Consider the following 24496-nt stretch of genomic DNA (forward strand, 5'->3'; position numbering starts at 1 on the left):
GGCGGTTTGTTTACATAGTTAGCAAGTTCTATTGAATGACACTTTAGATAAAGCGATGACGATGAAATGAGCGACTGAGCCACTGTTTCCGCCTTTACCCTATGGCACTTCTATGGGATATGTATATAGGTATTGTAACTGCGAAATCAGTGAGAAAGATGAAGACACCGTAGATGTACTGAGGGACTATTGCAGTTAACGTTTTTGCAGGCGTTATAGTTAGAATGAAAGAAACTCTTGATGAAAACTGTCAAACATTTCAAAAATAATTGTATTATTTATTATGAGACTAATGTTAATTGACAGGAAAAATGAATGAAGTTCTTAAGAAAAATAGTAGTTGAGCGTTTTCCAAAAAAATGTACATTTCATTCATGTCTTCAAAATATTGACTTCTTGGGCTCATTTTACTCAGAATCATTTGTACATTCACGCCTCATACATGAAAAAATGTGTCCCATAATTTTGTAGGTATGAAAAATATATTTCCAGTGCGTCACGTTCATACAAATAAAAAAAATATTCATACAAAAATGTGACGATCTGGAAAGGAAATCTTGGGACAGATTTTTCATGTATGAGGCGTGAATGTACAAATGATTCTGAGTAAAATGAGCCCAAGAAGTCATTTTTTTTTTCTTTTTTTTTTTGGGCTTACTCATGGCCACAGACTAGCCGAGGCGAAGACGTGGCCTACGATGGAGCGAGCCTGCCCAGAAGGTGCCTGTTCACCCTTGATTTGAAGGTTGCCGGGTTATATGAGCTCGGAAATATAGACGCCGACAAGGAATTCCATTCCTTGGCAGTGCGCATAAGGAAAGAGGAAGCAAATCGCTTCGTGCGAATTGGTGGAATATCTACCAAGTAAGGATGGAAACCGGCCGTGCGTCTAAGTCCGATGGTGGAATGGGGACGGTGGAATAAGCTCATGTAGCTCTTGAGCACACTCCCCGAAGTGCAACCTGTAGTATATCGACAGACTGGCGACTTTATATTTTGAAGAAATGAATGAAATATACATTTTTTTTGGAAAACGCTCAGTTCCAAGTGCACAGCAGAGGTGAGTAATTTTACAAGAAAAAAAACACTCGTAGAAAATACTTTTTATTAAATTGACCTTAGTAACAAAGAATAAATTATTAAATACTAGCTATAAAGCGTGTAGCCATCATGCCCACTACTGGGCCCACAGCCTTAAAGACAGATATACCCAGTGAACATACATCATAAAAGTTCAATGAGACCATAGAGAAAAAAATACATAGAGTGCTCACTCCATACATCAGTTTTAGTACCAAAAAGACTATTAGCATCTAGCATCGAGTAGCGGTACTATCAGTACTGCTACTTGACAATAGATGTAACACCGACCGGAAAGTCTTATGCTGTTGAGATAAGACTTTCCGGTGGGTGCTACATCTATTGTCAAGTAGCAATACTGATACTCTGATAGTTCCGCTACTCGATGCTAGATGTAGACACTGAAATTAATAGTCTGAACTGATGTATGGAGTGAGCACTCTTGTCTTACTATATTTCTCTATGATGAGACTAAAGTGTACCTATCTGAACGATAACTAAGGGGAAACTGGGAGACTTGAACCACTGTATAAAAATAAGTGTAAAAGGGTGGATCAACTATTTCTTGTTGTTACTCTATCCGGTCAGCCAAGAGACAATAGTAGCATAGTTTAGAAGACATTGTACACCACCTTCTGACACGCTTGGACGACCCTCGACGACCCTCAATGGAAGGGTTTATAGTATCACAAAAAAGCGTGTTTGGTAAATTTAATTGGTTGTCTAAAAAACAGATTTTAAAGAGTGACCCAGGAGAACGTAACCATGGCAACGAGGGACAAGAAAAAGTTGATTCACCCAAAATCAAAATATTTATTTTTTAGCATGCATGTGTCACGTCCAGAATGTCCAGATAGATAACGCTATAGTTTGTTTTTTTTTTTTCATTAGAAAAAAGGTAAACAATCTTGATGTGTCTTTTAATTGAAAAACATATTTTAAAAATAAGTCACGGCAAATATGTAACAATTATGAATCTAATACGATCATTTATATTCTTCTGCTTTCATAAGTATAAGTTATTGATTTTTAAAAAGTGTTTTTCAATTAAAAGACATGTCAAGATCGCTTACCTTCTTTCTAATGCTAAAAAAAACGAACTATAGGTGATAACATACACAACCAGTAATATATGATCACGCGCCATATTGCCGAATCTCACTGGAACTAAATTTTTCATACTATACTGAACTGTCACCCTATACATGAGAATAACAGCGCCCTCTTGACAATGATCATATGTTTCTGGTTGGGATTTACAAGCTTTAGCACTGGTCCTAAAAATTGAATTGAATAATTCTAAATATAGATTATAAATTCATGTTTTACAACCACAGGATGTAAAGTTTAAAGTGTCCTTTTTTCATATTAGAGATTTTATAACCTCAAAAGTAGTGGTAATTTTTTTCCTCCAAAATTAAATCTAGTAACTATGCACTGAATTATACATAATGTCGTTTAATTTTTTAATATATTTGGTATTTCTTAGACGAATACATGACAGCAATTAAGTAAGCTTTATATTTGTTATATATTGAGGTTTTGAGGTTAGAAAAGTGGGCTAATAAAATTAGCTATAGTTTTGACACTTGTTATTTTAAGCCAAGCCATTAACCCTTTAACCGCCATATAATACGTCATCGAGCGTGCTCGTGTCGCCGGGGGGTACGAAGTTACACGATGTTTTGTCTTATTTATCAGACAGCGGCGAAATGAGCCCGATTTTGTATGTCTTATATATCAGTCTATGGCGGTTAAAAGGTTAAATATCATCAGACCAAGTAACTTGATGTTAATGTATGTATTTAATTACGACAGTTACGACTAATATTATGACAAAGAAGGGATTTTAATGACCAGCCGGGCTAGCACATGATTGTCGCGACAGTGGCTAGATAAGACTACCCGTCCCTCTTTTATTAACATACTTAGAAAAAGACGGGTAGTCTATCTCGCCGCGAGATACTGTCGCGCCAATCATGATACTAAGAGCACAGAATAAATAATAGTACTAAAGTACAGAAGACTCACTCTCTAACAAAACGCGTCTGTTACGATCAGCACAGATATGGCCGCTAGGTGGCGACAGCGCCACGCGCGGCTTACGGCTTTCCCCAAAATTGGGGCCGAACGGATGTACTTTTAGCTACCTGTAGCAAAGCGACGAAATCGCGGAGTGAGCCACGCCTGCTAAGAGTGAGTGATTTTGACATAAAAGGTGTGTGACGTCACTATTCAGTACTTCGTTTCATAGTGGTTATCCCTTATTTCAATTAAATTAAATTAGCATTAATAAAACAAAGTTGACTTCTGAAATCAGTACCTATACATTATTATTAGCAAAACCAGCTTAGAAACAAAATCTCGTTATAGAAATGATACCTACAGGCGGTCTAGCCAAGGTGACAATCGCTATCGCTTCGCCATCGAATCGCTTTGTGTCTCTATCACTCTTTCATAGTGTGACAGTGACAGTTGCGTTTCGTTCGCTACGGAGCGTTAGCGATTGTCATGTTGTCTACGGGACCTGATTGGATTAAACGTCCTGGTGCAATATAAAAGCTAATATATTATAATTAAATAAATTAAAATAAATAAATACCCGCTCAGTGACATTTGTGACCGTAAAGATATATTATTAAATTGTATTAATATTAGGCGTTCACTTCGAAGATCGATGAGTTGACACGAAGTTTCTGAAATGAAAAAAAATATTAAGTCACATAGTATAAAACAAAGTCGCTTCCCTGTCTGTCTGTCTGTCTGTATGATTAGATCTTTAAAACTACGCAACGGATTTTGATGCGATTTTTTTTAGTAGATAAGAGTGATTCAAGAGTAAGGTTTATGTATAATTTGTTAACCCGTGCGAAGCCGGGGCGGGTCGCTAGTTACTATTAAATCAAATCAAGTATAAACCCTACACCTCTGCCTCGGGATTTAAATCCCCCCTCAATAGGGAGTATTACTGCAATGTTTTGTCGCCAGAGTGCAGCACTAGTGACTTAAGTATACCATAGAGTAACTTATACATACTGTGCCTTAACTGTTATTTGACAAGTTTTCACAGACAATCAAATATGACATTGATACATCAAGGTGGTTTGTTTACAAAGGGCTAGGGGTCACAAACCCGGTTTCAACGAAATCGAAAAAACCGGAAAACCCGGGTTTTCAGCCAATTGCCAAATCCGGGTTTTGACTTTGATAAAACCGGCTTTTTCGAGGTTTTCGGTTTTACAGTTTTATAAACATAGTTAAATTATTTTGATGAGTAACAATTCCTACAGAGTTTGTTATTATATTTAGAACAACACAAAACATTATAGAGTCAGACCAAGAAAAGTCTGCAGCGGGTTTGACAGCGCTCGCAGTGCCAGTGTTATTTTAAACGTCAAACTTCTATTAAATTATGACGTGAAAATAACACTTGCACTGCGTGGGCTATCAAATCCGCTGCAGACTTTTCTTGGTCTGACTCTACGAAGTTCGTATACGTATTATATAAAAAACTGCTTGCTATTTTCACTAAATATCCCTTAATCTCCTGTACTACGTAGTTTAAATAACATTTTAGTAGGAACATTCGTTGATCTCTAGTTAAAAATGTTGATTGTAGTAATTATAACAAACTACAATCTCGTGATATTTACTATGTACAGTTTTCTTCTTCTTTGTTCCTTCGGGTTCCTTTGCCTTTGTTAGAAATGGCTAAGAAAGTGTTGTTCCTATGTGTCCAGTCCATGATAGCCTTCCCCATCAGATTTCTTATATCCTCAGCTGATGTAGTGGCCGCAACCAAATCAAATCCCTTGTAACTTACCTCGTTTAGCGAGTTGGGTATTATCAGCGGTGTGTGTTTCCTGAAGGAGGACTATGTCTACCCCGTTGTCACGTAATTTTTGCTCAGGCATTCCGTTTCAGAATTGCTGACCATCCATGAGGTGAAAAACTTTATTGATGGAATTTGATGGTCTTGGTAAGGATAGGGTAAATAGAAATATCGTGGAACAAACAGTGAAAACATTGATCCTAAAAAATACTTGCTTATTTTACAAATTATATGTAAAATCGAAATCACCGAAAAAACCGGAAACCCGGTTTAGTTTGTTGCACAAAAACCGAAAAACCGGTTTTCTAAAATACGCACGGTTTTGTGACCCCTACTGAAAGGGCCTACCGGGAAATCGAAACAGCTATCTGCCTCTTTATCGCTTGAATATGCAAGAGCGACAAAGAGGTTAGATAACAAAATTTCGACTCTCTCGTTTGCGGTAGACCCTTAGATTGTAACTTATTGTGGAAGTGGCGCCCTCTACGCAGAGTTTCGCGTAATATTCCCTATTGGGGGAGGGTATCCCAATATGGGACCGGCGACCATATGGTAACGGTAGACCTATAAACACTGACTTACCCCACGACCTCGGGCAGGTCTTTAGCGTTGCAGATCCATTTATGTCCGAGATTCTCGCTTTTATCGTAAGAATGTAGTATGACTGGTGCGTCGCCCTCGCCGCGCGACTGGCGAATGGATTCGTACAGCTGAAAAAAAATAACGGGTTGCACTCAGGGAGTGAAAGTGAAAACTCAATCACTATTGCAAAATGTCTGCAGCACTATGTATAATTGAGGTTAACGCCATCTAGCGTTATTTCGTCGCATTACTTGAAACCCCTAAGCACACCACTGTTAGTACTCGAGTTATATTAATACCAGTTAGAGGGAAACTCACTAGATGGCATTTAAATCAATAAAGAAAAACTCAATGACATTGAAGTAACAGTTTTTCGATCAGGTCACGTGACCGTCTTACGTCTTACGGTCACGTGACACCTGTTACGAGTTTAACATTTTTTCCCCATCACAAAAAGTGCACAGCGCCGCTAAAGAAGTTTTCACTTCAAAAAAAAACTTGTAGGTGCCAACAACTCGAACAAGTGACCTTGCCTGTAAGTTTGTTTTAATCCTATCATTATTTGCGCGACAGAGATGGACATACAGTATAAAGTTACACTGTTGTACTGTATTTTCTTGTGTGTGTGAATAACTTTTGCTATGGGACTTTAATCGCGTTTTCGTTTGACAGTGCAAGTAGTAGGAAGTATTTTAAACGCTTTTATTTAACTTGCAATGTTTGTATGTGTATTTATGTATGGTTGTCTTTAAAATTATAGGACATTCTTACACAGATTGACTAAGTCCCACAGTAAGCTCAAGAAGGCTTGTGTTGTGGGTACTCAGATAACGATATATATGTATATATGTAATATACAAATTATAATAATATATAATTTAAAAACCGATTGACCTGAAAGTTGGCATAATTAAGTCCGGTAATCATGAGATGATCTGATGATGGACACAAGGAATCAACTGATTTTCTGCTTGTTAAAATTGTGCCGATTAATATTAAGATCATGGTTGTAAAAAGGTACAGTTAACAATAAAATCTTGTACCTATCAAATTCATTTAAAAATAACTAGTGTCCGACCTAAGATTCGGTTTCGGTTTCGGCCAGTTTCGGCCAAAAATCATGTTTCGGCCCTAGTTTCGGTTTCAGCCGAAAAACGGCCGAACCTACGAAATGCTTACGAAATGGTACTTTGTACTATGAATAACTGAAACTTAACTATGTGACAACGACCAAAAGTTGAGGAACAAGTAGGACAACAATATTAATGTATTGATTTATTTATGTACTCGTATACAGAAATGAATTGGTTTATTATAAAACACAATTCTCCTAACGAGGGCGCCACTGGACGGTCGGACGCAGTCTTAATAATAATATGTGTATAAAACGGTTTTATGACATTTTTTCAACGAAGTTAACAGGTCTACTAAAGTTTCGATTTCGGTTTCGGTTCCGGCCGATACTAGAGTCAAAGCCGAACCTTCGTTTTCGGTTTCGGCAAAAAAACATGTTTCGGTCGGACACTAGAAAAAAGTAACTACTACCTACTTACTTTAGCCCCCACAACGTGTGGCACTATGACGTCATCCCTCGCATGTAGTATTAGAACGGGAAGGGTGCGTGTGCGAGCGAGATGCTCGTCCGAGCGGAAACAGTGCTCGGGCCGGGACACGAACTGCGACACGAACGTTTGCTGGTAGTAGGGCAGCCACGTTACTAGCTGAAAAGAAACGAGTAAAACTTGAAAATCTTACTTTAACCACAGAATAAATAAATAAATAAATAAATATTATAGGACATTTTTACACAAATTGACTAAGCCCCACAGTAAGCTCAAGAAGGCTTGTGTTGTGGGTACTCAGACAACGACAGATATAATATAATATACAAATACTTAAATACATAGAAAACAACCATGACTCAGGAACAAATATCTGTGCTCATCACACAAATAAATGCCCTTACTGGGATTCGAACCCAGGACCGCGGCTTCACAGGCAGGGTCACTACCCACTAGGCCAGACCGGTCGTCAAAATAAATAATACAACAGAATAAATAATAGTACTAAGTACAGAAGACTCACTCTCTAACAAAACGCGTCTGTTACGATCAGCACAGATATGGCCGCTAGGTGGCGACAGCGCCACGCGCGGCTTATGGCTTTCCCCAAAATTGGGGCCGAACGGATGTACTTTTGGCTACCTGTAGCAAAGCGACGAAATCGCGGAGTGAGACACGCCTGCTTTAACGTTTTCCAAACAAATCAATGTATATTAATTGACTTAAAATAAAACACAATTTTAATTTTTTAGTTAAAACCCGTATAAAACTATAAAGAGTAGGTAATTTGATTGTGACGTCACATGCCAGTGTTTCATATAAATTCCATAGTAGCAAAATCGTTTTGACAGTTCGAAAAAAGACACCTTACAAAGTATTTAATTAATATATATATATATATATTTTTTACAGTACAAATATTGCTACTTTACCGCCCTAGTACGGTAATTAGCACAATACGTGCATATATCGAAAATTTAAAGGGCCATATGTACTGTCAAACGTTCAATAAACGTGCGAAAAGGTATAATTCGCAACTCGTGTCGATTTAAAACACTCGCTTCGATCGTGTTTCAATTTATCGCCACTGGTTGCGAATTTCTTACTTTTCACACTTGTAATGTACTGTTACCGTAAATAATGATCGATGTCCTTACCTTGGATAATGGATGGTGCGCCACCTCATCAGCCAGGTTGTTGAAGGGGGCCTCAAGTATGAGCCCGCTGGGCAGCGGTAGAGCGGGCCGCTCCAGCAGCACCGTGGATAGCTCGGGCAGGTTGCCGAGCAGGTGCGAAGATATGCCTGTGCCTGCGAATATTTAAAAAATAAAAAAACCGGCCAAGTGCGAGTCGGACTCGCGCACGGAGGGTTCCGCACCATCAACAAAAAATAGAGCAAAACAAGCAAAAAAACGGTCACCCATCCAAGTACTGACCCCGCCCGACGTTGCTTAACTTCGGTCAAAAATCACGTTTGTTGTATGGGAGCCCCCTTAAATATTTATTTTATTCTGTTTTTAGTATTTTTTGTTATAGCGGCAAAAGAAATACATCATCTGTGAAAATTTCAACTGTCTAGCTATCACGGTTCGTGAGATACAGCCTGGTGACAGACGGACGGACGGACTGACGGACAGCGGAGTCTTAGTAATAGGGTCCCGTTTTTACCCTTTGGGTACGGAACCCTAAAAAAGTTAGCCGCATCCCTGAACTGTGAAAACAGGCGGCCTAGCCAAGGTGACGATGGCTTGCGCTTCGCTATCGAATCGCTTTGTGTCTCATCACTCGTCCATATTAGTGTGACAGTGACGGTATGAGTTTCGTTCGCTACGGAGCGTTAGCGATTGTCATGTTGTCTACGTGGCCTGTGTCGGAAATAAAGGTAACAGAATTAATTCGCGATAGATCCGGGTATAAATATGTTTCATTTATTTAAACTTTATTGCACAAAATATATACAACAATGCATGTGCAAATGGCGAACTTAATGCCAAATGGCATTCTCTAACAGTCAACCATAGGGCCAAACAGAGATACCTTCAATTGGTGCAGAGAGAGAAAATATATTGAGTTTATATGTGTTTAAAACGTCATTTTTTTTAATTTTCTGTCTGTTCATCATCACTCATCATCATCATCTTCCTCGCGTTGTCCCGGCATTTTTCCACGGCTCATGGGAGCCTGGGGTCCGCTTGGCAACTAATCCCAGGAATTGGCGTGCGCACTAGTTTTTAACCTCGTAAGGCCCATCATACAAAGTGTCCCTATTTTTAATTTGAACTTTGTTGCATAGTACATTAGGGTGACTTTCGTTTGCGTTAGAAAACAATGAAATAAAAGAAATGCTACCTTATTCAGTTTGTGAAAGGTTCAAATTAGATTGAAACAGAATGTACATGCATGGATCTATTTATCACTTCAGTCATTTAAGCTACATATTTTAAACAAGTTACATATTTGAATTTGTTATATTTTTACACACTTTTATTTAGCTTCACCGCGTATATTCTTTGTATATATGTATATGTCGCAGTGAAATGATCAAAACAGAGATTTGAACAAATCTCTAAGGGATATGATCAAATCACGCAGGATGTTAAAATGGCGAATCCATATCATCATTTCCCTAGAAAAATCCAGTCATTTGACCAAATCACTGACTCTGTTTAGTGAAAAGACAAAATCGGCCAATAAACGCGAAACGCTTTTTCATTTCACTAGATTTGTTTAGGAATTTGACAAAATCCCTAACCACGACAGTAAGTTGACGAAACGAACTTAAAAAGTCAACTAGTTTTATCATTTCGCTAAACAGCGGGCTCAGCACGGTTCCATTTTTATCCACTATCACTATGCCCGTCACTTTCGCACTTACATACTTGTTAGAACGTGACAGGCATGGTGATAAACGATAAAAATGCGACCGTGCTACTAGGGCAGTAGGGCTATTATGGCCGGCTCTTTATCATTTGTCACCATGGCTGTCACGTTCTAACAAATAAGTAAGTGCGAAAGTGACGCATAGCATGACAAGTGATAAAAATGCGACCATGATACGCCGCCTGGTTTAGTGAAATGATAAAGTGTCAACTGGAAGATGGTATATGGTGATTTGATTAAATCTCTGAACGGTTTAGGGAAATGACGAAAGCAAGTACAAAATACAACAGTTTACTTTACAACCACCTATTCTTGTAATTGATTAAAATAACTGGTTTAATAAACAACTTTGATACCTACAGTACTATTGACATTTTATTTTAGCATTTCACTTAATCTAGTCAGAGATTTGATCAAATCGCTTAACTGTAGAGTAAACCGTTGTATTCTGTACTTGCTTTTTCACTAAACCGTTCAGAGATTTAATCAAATTACCATATACCATCTTCCACATTATTAAATTGTACAACGGGACTTAATCCCCCCGCGACTTAACGCCGTCCTCAAAACGTCGGAGGTAAATCTTAAAAACTTAGATACGCGATTAAGTCCCGTTGTACAATTTAATAATGTGTAAAAATCGTGAAAGTTTAAATCAGTGTTACCATATTCCAGTTGAGACTTTATCATTTCACTAAACCTGTTTAGCGAAATGATAAAACTAGTTGACTTTTTAAGTTCGTTTCGTCAACTTACTGTCGTGGTTAGGGACTTTGTCAAATTCCTAAACAAATCTAGTGAAATGAAAAAGCGTTTCGCGTTTATTGGCCGATTTTGTCTTTTCACTAAACAGAGTCAGTGATTTGGTCAAATGACTGGATTTTTCTAGGGAAATGATGATATGGATTCGCCATTTTAACATCCTGCGTGATTTGATCATATCCCTTAGAGATTTGTTCAAATCTCTGTTTTGATCATTTCCCTGCGACATATATATGTGCTTCAAATCTTGTAACTTAAATTTGAACCACTTCCCGGTGGCTTTTCAGCTGAAATTTCGCATACTTCCGTATTTCCGATGACAATGCAATATTATGCTAACATGAAGCTGATCTGATGATGCAGTCGGAATATAGCCAAAGGAACTCTTCAATGGAATAAAATAAACACATTAGGCTTATTATAAAGATCTTGAGAAGCATTTTTTAGACATGTAAATTGTATTTTCGATACAAGTGCGAAAAAGAGGAAATTCGAAACGAGTGGCGATAAATTAAAATACGACCGAAGGGAGTGTTTTAAATCGACACGATTTGCGAATTACCTATTCGCACGTGTATCGAACGTTTTACAGTACATATGGCACTTTAAAGTTTCGACATACGCACGAAAAGTGCTGTTTTACGCACTAGTGCCAAAAAGTAGCCCCATATGAAATCAGCGTCGCGGAGTGTGCCATGTGGCTCATACCGTGACACCTAGCTGAGTGAGGACCATTTAGCGCAACCTCTCATTTTGTGTTCTCTTTTGTTAGTTTTTAAGTTTGTTATTGTGCTAATAAATGCTTTTTAGGGTTCCGTAGCCAAATGGCAAAAAACGGAACCCTTATAGATTCGTCATGTCTGTCTGTCTGTCCGTCTGTCTGTCCGTCCGTATGTCACAGCCACTTTTCTCCGAAACTATAAGAACTATACTGTTGAAACTTGGTAAGTAGATGTATTCTGTGAACCGCATTAAGATTTTCACACAAAAATAGAAAAAAAACGATAAATTTTTGGGGTTCCCCATACTTCGAACTGAAACTCAAAAATTTTTTTTTCATCAAACCCATACGTGTGGGGTATCTATGGATAGGTCTTCAAAAATGATATTGAGGTTTCTAATATCATTTTTTTTCTAAACTGAATAGTTTGCGCGAGAGACACTTCCAAAGTGGTAAAATGTGTGCCCCCCCCCCAACTTCTAAAATAAGAGAATGATAAAACTAAAAAAAATATATGATGTACATTACCATGTAAACTTCCACCGAAAATTGGTTTGAACGAGATCTAGTAAGTAGTTTTTTTTTTATACGTCATAAATCGCCTAAATACGGAACCCTTCATGGGCGAGTCCGACTCGCACTTGGCCGCTTTTTCTTTCTTTCCATATGTACTGTAGAAATATTTTTGACGGTCACTTGTGTATTGTTTAAGCATTACCTAAAGAATGTCCCCACACGAAGACGCTGGGTTTGGTCCCCTTGGCGAGGGTGTTTCGCAGCCACTCGTACACCATGAGGGAATCTTCCACCACACCGTTCTCGCTCGGGTAGACGTTCGTAGAATCGCCGTAGCCTGAAAAACAGAAAAAAAAAAACATTATACAAGGTATTGTCTTAAGTTACCGCGATATAGTGATGGGTAGGACATCAATTTAAAATGAGTTTGTATGAGTACCTCATTTTCTAAAATGAGGTGTTACAATGTCTTACTTCAAATGAGGTGAGGTACTCTAGGAGGTCGACTATTCCATTAATTCCAACGGCGACAAAAATATTTAATGTATATACATATTTATGTATTCATCACTTCCTTTATAAATAAATAAATAGTAACATTTAATTGGAGTGCAATTCTGGAGGTTAAGAATAGAACTTTTAGGAGAAAGATAATTTTAGAATCAAGTAAAATGAATAGAGGAGTGAAGTAAGACATTTTTGCGGTACGAAGTACTGCGACAAATTAACAAAATGAGTGGTACAAATGAGGTGCCTCACGAGTGAGCGACTCAACACTACCGCGATAGTTACTCATGAAATAAAACTCATCATCTTCCTCGCGTTGTCCCGGCATTTTGCCACGGCTCATGGGAGCCTGGGGTCCGCTTGGCAACTGATCCCAGTAATTGGCGTGGGCACTAGTTTTTACGAAAGCGACTGCCATCTGACCTTCCAACCCAGAGGGTAAACTAGGCCCGTTTAGGGATGAGTCCGGTTTCCTCACGATGTTTTCCTTCACCGAAAAGCGACTGGTAAATATCAAATGATATTTCGTACATAAGTTCCGAAAAACTCATTGGTACGAGCCGGGGTTCGAACCCGCGACCTCCGGATTGCAAGTCGCACGCTCTTACCGCTAGGCCACCACCGCTTTTTTATTATTATCATGAAATAAAACTATTATATTATTATCATGAAATAAAACTATTAAAACGAACTATGACACAGGGCGGACACGCCATACATCCAAAATGATTTGCGTTTGTATGTGTGCACGGCACGTCTGTACACGCGTCATTGTGTATGTGTGGGTAAATCGCTTTACTGAGAGTACGCCAGAAGTCCGTCAGATGGCAGTCGCGGGGCGAGGTAATGCGAGTCGGGGCGGGGCGGGGCGTGGTCGTTCTGTATGATAATACTACATATTACTTATTCTGTGATTATATTGAATTTATACTACATCCCGACGTTCCACGAACGCTGTAAAGGGTTCGAAATGTCAGGATGCAGTATAAATTCAATATACGCGATATAATCCGTTTTAATAGTTTTATTTCATTATACAGGGTGTTTGGTACATCATTTGCCAAATAAAAAAAGCGGATAGGTGAAATAATTTGCTATATTCTCATGCGGCAAATTAATACTGGAGATAGGTTGATTCATTTGCTATCGTCTCATGCCTAGAAAAAAAATTGCCCACGGTTTTTCTCACTACTGCGCACGTAACAATTTGAAATTAACGAAAAACTGGTGTAGAGCTGAAAAAGAAAACGTGCGCATTTTTTTTCTAGGCATGAGTAGATAGCAAATTATTCAACCTATCTGCCATTTTAATTTGGCAAACGATGTACCAGACACCGTGTATAAATCAATGTAAATACAATACTAATCCTGATTATTGCACAACCTCAGAATAAATGTACATAATTAGAAACACAAATTTTATAATACATGAAGACAGGGGTAAACAACAGGCGGCATTATCGCTAAAGAGCGATCTCTTCTAGGCAACCTTTAGGTAGTGGAGAAATGATTTATTACCTCTATAATCGAAGGCTATGGTGTGAAAGTCCATCTGCTGAAAGAACTTGTACAGCTGAATCCTGTGTGATGCCGCTCGAGAATTAGAATTTCCTGAAAATGAAATAAAACAAATAACTGAATAATATTTAACTCAACGTGGCAACGCAGCGAGTGGATGGGCACCTTTGCGACGGGGGCAGCCTGGGTAGCTCCTAGGGACGGGTTTTAGTAGGTAGTTATTTTTTATATAAAATTTGTATTTATATTTAAGTTTATATAGTATATTAGAATAAAATATTTTAATTAATGAATTAAAGTGAAATTTTTAATTAATTAATTCCTATCTAACCTGAGAAGTCTGTTTCAGGCGCTCTTTGGGTCACCACGGACTAGGCTACAGTTTGAAATATAGTTTACCATGGCAGTAGAGCATGATGGGCATCTTGGAGTTGGCCAGTTCCTCGTCCAGCAGTTTATGGAGCTGTTCCTTGTCGCAACCCAAGAAGTGCTGCTTCAAGCGCTCTTTTGGTCACCACGGACTAGGCTACGGTTTGAAATATAGTTTACCATGGCAGTAGAGCATGATGGGCATCTTGGAGTTGGCCAGTTCCTCGTCCAGCAGTTTATGGAGCTGTTCCTTGTCGCAGCCCGAGGAGAAGTGCTGCTTCAGGCGCTCATACACGCTTTTTGGGAGGATGTGCCATACTCCTGAAATTGAAAATGTATGTGTAAGTAAATGTACCTATACATATGTATTCTTACTATACTGCACGACGTAACTTCGTGGTTCTATATTGGAACATGTACCACGGAATAAATAATAGTACTAGGTACAGAAGACTCACTCTCTAACAAAACGCGTTTGTTACGATCAGCACAGATATGGCCGCTAGGTGGCGACAGCGCCACGCGCGGCTTATGGCTAGCCACCAAAATTGGTGTGGAACGGATGTACTTTTAGCTACCTGTAGCAAAGCGACGAAATCGCGGAGTGAGCCACGCCTGCCTGTACCATATGTGGTGCAGCATGGTACATACCAATCTTAATTAGACAATTCTCAACTTTAGAATGGTATTTGATGCTCAAGTTTCATGTCCCCTTTGTGTCACATGATGTTTCGTGGTACACCCAGATGCAAAAGTGCATACCCACTTTATGAATGAATTTCACTCATTAAGTGGGTATGCGATTTTGCAGCTTGCTGCACATACAAGGAACAAGTCTGGACCATAAGTGGTTTTTTAAACCATTAGCCATATTTTACAAGGTGACTATATTTTTTAGAGATTCGTGGTTGGTCCCATAGATAAGCTCAGTATTACCTCGTAAATTTGGCTACTTAAGGGTTAAAAAGAAATATTACATTTTAGTAATTTTTATTTCAAAAAACCGGCCAAGTGCGAGTCGGACTCGCGTTCCAAGGGTTCCGTACATTAAGTCCCACTCACGCTTGACTGCTCATTTCTAATAGTATTTTTTGGCTAATGACTAAATTACCTAGCAGTCTAGCACTTACGCCGATGCTAAGACGTTCCTGTACTGACCTGTTCCGCATCCGCATCCGCGTTAAACTCCGTTAAACTAAAATCGATTTTATGCGGATGCAGATGCGGATGTTGAAAATAATGCGAAAATTCCGCGGTTGCGGATGCGGATATTCGCAACATCCCTGGTGCTTACCAATCTTGATGTGACAGTTGTCGACTTTAGACTGGTATTCGATGCTGAGGTTCCGCGCCCCCTCTATGCCGCTCGACGCCGGATCTTCGTGGTCTATGTGCAGGGGCCATTGTACTGAAATACAAACGATATTTTCAATAGTGTTTTTCTTCGTTGATTATGGACCTAAAAAGACTCAAAAGAGGATTATTATGAAGACAGATTTCACCAAAATGATAAGATAAACATAAAGCACTGTTAAATCATTTCTTAAATGTGACTCATCTTTTCTTTTTATATATGTTGGTGGCAAACAACAATATGGCCCATAGTGTTGGTAAGCGGTCACCATAGCCTACACATCACCTCACAAGATGGGTACTACACCAGGCTAGGCTTAAATGGTACATAAGGTAATAAAATAAATTATGCGATAGACCCATGTATAAATGTGAGTTAATATGTGTTCAAAAAGTTTTAAATATTATGTGACTTACTTGTCACATATTTTAACTATTGTAGCTACATACCAAAGTTGGCAAAGATGAGGCTCCGACGGAAGGTCTTGGAGTAGCGAAAGACGAGTGGCACCACGGCCACGTGGACCACCAGTAGCCCCGCAGTCAGCGCGCTCCCAAGTAGGAGCAACCTGCACCAAAGACAGTTCAGGAAATCAGGAGTATGCGACATGCAGGACAAAGTATTAAAGATGATTTACGGTCTCTCTCTTTAGCCCTTTTCTACCCTTCGGGTGTAGGCCTCCTTCATTTTTCGCCATTCGTCACGGTTCTGTGCAACCTGGAGCCATCTCATCCCCGCAGTCCTTTTGATGTCGTCTTCCCAACGCATATTGGGTCTACTTGGAGGATGTTCTTCTCCCCATGGTTGACACTCGAGTATTCGGTAGATGTCGCTAAGAGCCTCCCTAGGGCTCATATATAGTACTAGTGATCCAGTGGTCGTGGGTTCAAGTCCCACCCAAGACAGTGAATTTTTCCACTTTTAATTTATTTCGAAGCTTAAAAGTTTTTTTTTTTTATCAAGCATGGTATGACGTCTAAAACTTTTTTATTTGTAACTTTATTGCTTAAAGACATCCATGTATGGTATGTAGAATGCCAAATGACATTATCTTTAGATTATCAGGGCCAAAATTACATGGAAAATGGTGCTAATTGATAAATTACATTATTGGTTATGTAATATGCTGAATAATATAAAGATTCGTTTATGTGTGTTAGGAGTAAAATATTGGGAACGGAGACCTTTCTGTAGGCCTATATGCGGCTAGAGGATAGAGAATTGTTATCCGAGTCATGTGCATGAATAGAAAATAGAATCATTATTCTAATCATATGCATGAAATGAGTAATAAACATGGGCAAATTTCCAATTACGACATTGCACTGTAAATAATATTCAAATGCTCTATTATATGCACTCAAATGATGACCTTGTAAAACCATTTTAATGTTTGATAAGTACTGGAAAACTAGTTTTTTAAGATATATTTATGAAGTTAACAATGCTATCATTCCACCTACATTGTCGTATATGTCTTTAAAATTAAACTCATGAGAGGACAAGTCAAGGTAACACCCATGTGTTAAGTTAACCAATAAGTTACCGATTTAATATACCTATATTCGGCAATCGCACTTGTCGCCATGGCTGTTAAAAAAGTACCTTAGTTTATTAAAAAAGATAGTTTAAAAAAAAACTTACGCAGCAGTGTAAAGACACACGCAGATCAAAATTCCTTCTAACATGTTACGCACTAAAAATCGATAATACTGAATTAAATAACACCAAATACTTGACGGAAATTAAAGTTAGTTAACATACGAAGTGCATAATTAAGCTGCAGACATGCAATGTTATAATTAACAGCAAAACGAATAGAAATCTAAAGTTAATCTAATAACGCAAAGTAACTAAAATAAAACAGTTATACACTCAAGTACGGTAAAACTAACATGGAAGTGGTTGCTGATTTTCATGAGAAAACGTAGCAGCTTTAATTGTGAATCTAATTTATTATAATAATACTGAATGCGCAATGCAAAATCGGCAGCAAATCAATGTAATTTATCGAAGAACCTTCGAACTTTTGACGCATTGCATTATGACAGTGACAGATGACATCATGACAGTTAAACATAGAGTTGTCATCATGTGAACTCAACAATACCGGTTAATTACTTTACCGAAACAATGACTAATATTTTTACTTTAAATTAGAATACTGGTCAACCAAATCGTGCCAGTAGAAAAAGGCGGCAAATTTGAAAATGTAGGCGCAAAGGCATACCGTCCCATAGAAAATATGAATTTAGCGCCTTTTTTACTGACAAGATTTTGTTGACCATCTATAGATTTTTTACTTTTACTTTTCAACCATCATTAACAACCCAATCTTCCCAATCCATCTGTAATGTTAGAACAAAACCGGACATAATAAAATGTGTCTACCTTTACCACGTGTAGTGAAAAATATAAAGCAAGGAAAAAAATGCTGCGCAATTTTTATGTGCAAATACCTTTAATATTTACAACATGTTTACAACAATATAAATACAGATGGGCCAAACATTTTCATAAAAAAGAGCGAAATTCAAAACTTATACAGATACTTCTAACTTAATGTCGAATTTGTGATAAGCCATACTAGGGTAGGTGCGTCAGTTTTCGTCCACTTGACGAAATTTGAATATAAACCTACATTACTGCACAAATTTGGACTTATTGCAATTCTTAATGTCTAAACAATATACTTTATCCATCTACATAAAAATTATATTTCGCAAGTAGCAAATTAAAAATCAAATATATTATTTGCTAATCTGCCAAGTGGACGAAAACTAGAGCATGGACGGAAACTAGCACAATGACCCTATACATTTCCAGTTTAGTGAAATGTAAATTATACATGACTTTTCTTTATAGTGCGCAAAGCTACTGGCGGCCTCACTACATTCACTTTACCGCCATTTTCATCAAATAAATCAAGCTTAGGCGTCGTAAAACATCTTATCTCCACAAGCTCTGTCGTAATTATTTCATTCTTCAAACTCGCAGCTTCCATTATATTTTTCACAGACGGCGCATAAAAATGGTATTTCCCATATAACCTTTCGTAATCACCTATGACCTGGCCTGTCAGAAGTGCAGCGTACACAATTTTAACTAATACAATTGTTTTATGTGCGGATAATCGCATGGTGACAGATGTGTATGGATCCACTACGAACTGACCTTTTTCAGTCAGACCAACATTTAGATATCTACTTCTAATTTGGTAATCTCTCCATTTATTGGCGTATTGAAAATGATTATTATTTAAGTGGATGATAAGGTCATAATAAATATCATCGTCAGGTACTCCCGTTTTAGACCACGATGAGTATATAACGTTTTCCACTTTGACGTAACTGCTCATATTGAAATGCGTAGGTGCTGTGGAGTTATTAATGAATTTATGCACTTTCAGAATAACGTCACTGGACACGGTTTCTTGAACATCAATCTTTTTTATATACACTTTTCTTCTTACTTGGTCCCATTCAAACTGTTTAAATAAGTCATCATACAACGTAGGATCTTTTAGAAAATAACTGTCAGGTACTTTACCAAGTTCAATTCGGAATCCTCTATTTACATTCAAGTCAGTAAAATTAAACATTTGAATCTCTAAGTCTGTTATAAGTTTCAAGTCAGCACCTGATGTCTTCACAATGATGTCCTTCTTATGCGACGCCACTGTTATATTTATAGTCAGTCTGGCTTCTACCATTAAAGGAACAATTATTAATAACACTGGTGTCTGAAACAACATTACTGCTTTTTTATAATATGCGTCAAGTATCAAACGAAGCAACTGCAGTAACTGATAACATTTTATTTAAGAGCGTAATTATTTTATTGCGTATAACAAAATCCTTGCTTTTAATCTATAAACAACTAGTTATGACATTGGTTTGCTTGACTATTATTACATATTTTTTTCTTCAGAGTGCATTTTTGCCAAAATAACCAATACACTTTTTTGAGTTCTACTTATATTAAAATATGACTTGTTTATGAACTATAAATCAATAAATAGGAATTAATAAATATAATCCGAACTGCGCTTCAAAATCAGCGAGGATAGGGGCATGAAGGCCGCCAGAGCAGGGGGTCTACCGCAAAAACCGAAATTCGCAAATTGCGGATCTTTCTCTTTTACTATCATTAAGACGTAATTAGAGTAACAGAGAAAAATGCCCGCAATTGACGAACTTCGATTTTAGCTGTTATAGCCCAGGGCACGCCTGTTGAAGGTACTCAGTCAGGTGCTCGTACTTTGAGTCTCATAAAAATAGAGTTAATAATTATGGTTAACGTAGTACTTCACAGGATATTAAGGAGTACCCGGGTTTGATTACCGGGCTAGTAAGTACACGTTTCCCTGTTTCTCAAATGGGCATTAATTTAGGTGCACTATATAATTATATGGCATTGCATGAAAATATTAACACAAGATTATTTTTCTATTTTGACACAACGACCGATGAAACAACTTTTATTTATTAGTCACATCAAGCCGATTGTTTACTACAAACGTTATCAACTTAATATATTATGTCGGGAAAGGTCAAGATCAAGCCGTCATAATAAATATACCAATGTGTATTTATGTTAAGGAACACAGGAACGTTATGTTTTTTGTGCACGAACAGATAATTGGGTCAAAGATCGCGGCTATAAAAATATTCACTCAGTCATACACAGAACTGGGAAGTAACATTACGTGTTACTTTTTATTGTATTCTTAGTTTTAATTTTAAAACCATATTTCTTATAACATGGAAATAAAACTGGTTTTAATGTGTGTTATTCTAAAAACTGTGTGTGCAAACATTTCAATAAATATAAGAACTGATTCAGGTATAAATAATGTGTCGATTACATATGATGGCTCGGACTCTCAGGTGGTGAATGCTCTCGACATTGATCGATTCAATCTGAAAAGTCAGATTTTCAAGGAAGCTGTTAAAACTCATTTTGGCGAGAAACCAAGCAATATCTATTTCAAATCGCCTACACCTTGGGATGATCTGTACAAAACGTACAACTGGGAACAAGTTACAAGAGTAATAACAGTGAAATCTGCAAGGGTACGTGACGTTACAGTCAAACCAGTCATAGTATTGTCACATGATTTCGAAAATTCGTCAAACAAAACCATCAAAGTTAACACTGGTATAAGTCAGACGATTGAACACACAGTATCAACAAGTTGGTCTAAAAATCAAGAAGTTTCCATTTCACAAGAAGTTGAATACGATTTAAATATTTTGGTAGCAAAGTTATCCGGTACTACTGGACTGACGTACACCTCTAGTCTAGGGAAGAGCGAAGAGAAATCTGAATCGGTAACTGTCGGAGCGACTAGTGCTGTCGAAACGGAATTGGCACCGGGACAGGCCGTGACAGCTGTTCTTTCAGCCAAACGCGGCCATTTTGAAATTGAGGTGGTATACAAAACCACATTGCAAGGAAAATTAGCTGTAAATTTCAAACGTGGGCACAATGGGCACCATTTTTATGGGCCTTCGATCACGAAGATTTTTAAAAGCGGAGGATTGAAAAATGAGATAACGGAGACGGAGCACATTAAAGTTGGGTTTTATTCTGAAGCTTCATTGAAAGTTTTTGATAAAACTACAGGGTTACCGGTGTAAGGATTATTATATTAAACTTTGTTGTTGAAAATTTTTGTTTTTTTAATCACTTACTAAAGGGGCCACTAATTACCAGTTCTCCAGACGATATCAGTCTGTCAGTTAAACGCAAAAGGTGACAGTTCCGAACAACTGACAGGCTGATATCGTCCGGCGGACTGGTAATCAGTGGGCCCCTTAAAATATGATCGTCCACAAAAACGATTAACGGATCTATATGCAGACAAACTCACAGGAAAAGCTGGCCTGCTATAGGTAATTAGGACGAAAGGATGACCGATAGGATCGACCTCGATTACGTAAGTTATCTATTACTGCCATTAAACGGATTGTACTCATTTGGGACATGCTTTCAACTGAGACAAGACGGCCTTTTATCTAATGAAGGCCGGTTGCGTGGGGCTAACTGACGGTTAAGTGGTAAACTATTTTTTTTTAATTTGAAACATAATATACAGCATTACAGTCAAGACCAAATCAGTGTAAACATCAGATTATAAAATAGGTAAGATATATTCACAATATTTAGGAAAATCAGATCACACCACAATCAACTTTCATCCATCACCTCACAGTACCGCAGACACATCTGATACACATGACACATCTGATACTAATGTACCTAATGATGATGATGAAAATGATGTTTTGTGTTTTCCATTTCTAGTCTGGATGATTAAGGATCCTACTTATTATGATCATGGTTAGCAATAGATACAACAATGGTTGACATTTCCCATCTACAAATTTCTATGCAGGGGTTTTTTTTTTTCATATTGTATCACTTGTGTGAGTCAATCGGTCCTCGCTAGAAATACGGGCGGCCGGTTGCTCTTTGTCGGATAGAGGATATATGTGATTCTATTCTATGCAGGGGGTGCCAACTTTTTCTATAACTGACTTACTTGTACAAAAGTTGTGTGTGAAAGGAAAGCACATTTGGGTAATACTTAAGGAAGGGAAAATCTGAAACAGCTGGTTAAAATAAACTTAATTTTATATTATACAGTCAGCAGTAATAGTTGCTAAATTTGCTAAGCGGGCGAGGCGTTCAAAATGATATTGATGCGATTTTATCGTTCAAAATAGGGTTGCCAACCGTACTATATTATGTAGTATTGTACTATATTTTGGCTCTCTGTACTATATAATTTTGGAAAAATATATAGTACGCTAAAATACTATATTTCCGATTAAACGTATTTTACACTTATGTTTAGTATTTTATCTAAAAGTACTATATTTTTTGAAATTACTGTATTTTTGATGCCTTATTCTGGAAAATACTATATTCCACCAAAAAATAGTTGCAACCCTTTCAAAATGATATTGATGCGACTTTATTCTTACCTAAGGGTATAAGAACGCGTGAAGGTAATTTTGAACACCTCGCCCGCATAGCAACTTCTGCTGCTGACTGTACGTCTGAAAGTTAGAAGAGCAGAGCGGGTAAGCGTTAGCATAAGGCCTGAAGTAGGGACAAAGTTATGCCTGGCTTTACTACAGAATGAGAGATGAATATCGTTATCTCATTCTAACAAATAGCTTTGTCCCTACTAACGTAAGCAAAGCTTACAATTGTATCTAAGGCCTAATACTAAATCTATGGAAACGGGATAAGCTTAGTCTCTCAACAAACTTAACCGCCCGTTAACACCGGCCCGATCTAGTGCACCTATTGTCCATAAATAGGATTGCAAGCTCACGCATGACTACCTATTGTACATTTAACCAATCCTATCAACAAACAAAATTCAACTCTATTCCCTTGTAACAAGTTCTATACTCACCACAAGAACTCATATAACATTCTACAATAACCAATTTTCTTTAACCGTTTAAATTAGCGAAAGTAGATCTTAAAATAAAACTATCTTGGTTGTTCTAAACGCAAATCTATTTTGGTAATTAAAGAAGAGCTTTTGCAGCCAGTTCAGATGATTTTCAGACTTATTTTCAGTATGATAAAGGCGAGGGAGGTGGTAAGATGTAGTGTAGCTAAATGCGTTTTGTTTATGCTAGGTCGTCCTTGGAGACACCTGTAACCTGTAACTGGGCTAAGTGATTACCGGAAGCCACATTCAGGTACATTCAAGTGTGAGAGGATACCGGACCTTCGACAATCGGACCTTCAATACGTAGGGCAAACCTTGGCTTATCGATGATACTTGGCAATTCGGTGATAATGCGTTGTTATTTGTTATCATACGCTGAGCTTACAAAGATGAAGTTTAAGCAATGAAATCGCTGCTAATCCGATTGCAAGCATCATAACTGACAGCTGCCAACGATTTTATAGCTCGCATTTCCTCATGGTGAGAACTGTGTAAGATTATAACGGAGTATCCCCGATAAGCCAAGGTTTGCCCTATACCCTAATTCACTGTCGGAATTGGTGTAACTTACAGGCCAATTAGACCGTCCACTGACATCAGAATCACATCTAACTGATGTCATTTAGTTATAGTGCATTTTCATACATGTATGAGTAAATAGGTAACATCATTCAGATATAATTTTGATGTCAGTAAAGTACCTACATCACGTTCAAATTTGCCTGTTAGGCGTTCTTCATATGTATGACATGAATCCGAATCCGTCCGCCATCGCCACTGAGGTGTGCGAGCAAGGCAATGTAAATAAGTGCACAGCGTTGTCCCGCTCCCACACCGTTTGCAACAGTGTGAAGACCTGAAGACCGTCTATACTCTACATCGTGTCTAGGTACCTACATCATGCGATGACCTATTGTTCGCCTTAGGCCCACTTGCACCATTCCACTAACCCGGGGTTAACCAGTTAAACCGCGTTAACCCAGTGTCAAATTGTACTTACTGGTAACCATGGTAACTCTAGGTTTAACCGGTTAACCGGGTCTAAGAGGTGCAAATTTAGATATTTATGTATTTTAATCGCTTACAGAAGGCAAGTCGAAAACTGGCGAACCATCAGCGTGAGCGCTCTCCAATTACCTATGACCTACCTATGACTGTTAAATACTTAAGGGGTCCACTGATTATCAGTCTGCCGGATGACATGACTAACTGACAGTACAAAAGTCGACAGTTCCGAACAACTGACAGGCTGATATCGTCAGGCGGACTGATAATCAGTGGGTTCCTTTAAAATTGTTGAATAGTTATTACATACAATGCCCACGAAACACCAATT

The 24496-nt window shown here is 38.0% G+C and overlaps 3 protein-coding genes across 5 annotated transcripts; 1 reads left to right on the plus strand and 2 right to left on the minus strand.

The window, feature by feature from the left end:
• Positions 1–3690: 3690 nt before the first annotated feature.
• On the minus strand, positions 3691–17718 carry LOC134658823 (lysophosphatidylserine lipase ABHD12-like). 3 transcript variants are annotated; one of them, XM_063514487.1, is made up of 11 exons: positions 17579–17718; positions 17230–17273; positions 16133–16251; positions 15624–15737; positions 14510–14650; positions 13961–14053; positions 12138–12272; positions 8214–8365; positions 7048–7215; positions 5495–5622; positions 3691–3776 (listed from the first exon to the last, which is right to left on the minus strand). In XM_063514487.1, exons 1-11 carry the CDS (start codon positions 17600–17602, stop codon positions 3743–3745), a joined length of 1152 nt encoding a protein of 383 aa, XP_063370557.1. In that variant the 5' UTR covers positions 17603–17718; the 3' UTR covers positions 3691–3742. The 3 variants fall into 3 exon arrangements, with proteins under 3 accessions (XP_063370557.1, XP_063370558.1, XP_063370559.1); XM_063514488.1 differs by lacking the exon at positions 17230–17273 and adding an exon at positions 17328–17379; XM_063514489.1 differs by lacking the exon at positions 17230–17273.
• Positions 17719–18520: 802 nt separating this feature from the next.
• LOC134658709 (spherulin-2A-like) lies at positions 18521–19485 on the minus strand. Its single transcript, XM_063514363.1, has one exon. It carries the CDS (start codon positions 19435–19437, stop codon positions 18526–18528), a length of 912 nt encoding a protein of 303 aa, XP_063370433.1. The 5' UTR covers positions 19438–19485; the 3' UTR covers positions 18521–18525.
• Positions 19486–20446: 961 nt separating this feature from the next.
• On the plus strand, positions 20447–21325 carry LOC134658735 (spherulin-2A-like). The gene has a single exon (XM_063514382.1). The coding sequence runs from the start codon at positions 20447–20449 to the stop codon at positions 21323–21325; it is 879 nt and encodes a 292-aa protein (XP_063370452.1).
• Positions 21326–24496: the final 3171 nt, after the last annotated feature.

This window comes from Cydia amplana, chromosome 23 (genome assembly GCF_948474715.1).
Source record: "Cydia amplana chromosome 23, ilCydAmpl1.1, whole genome shotgun sequence".
NCBI classification, from domain to species: Eukaryota; Metazoa; Arthropoda; class Insecta; order Lepidoptera; family Tortricidae; genus Cydia; species Cydia amplana.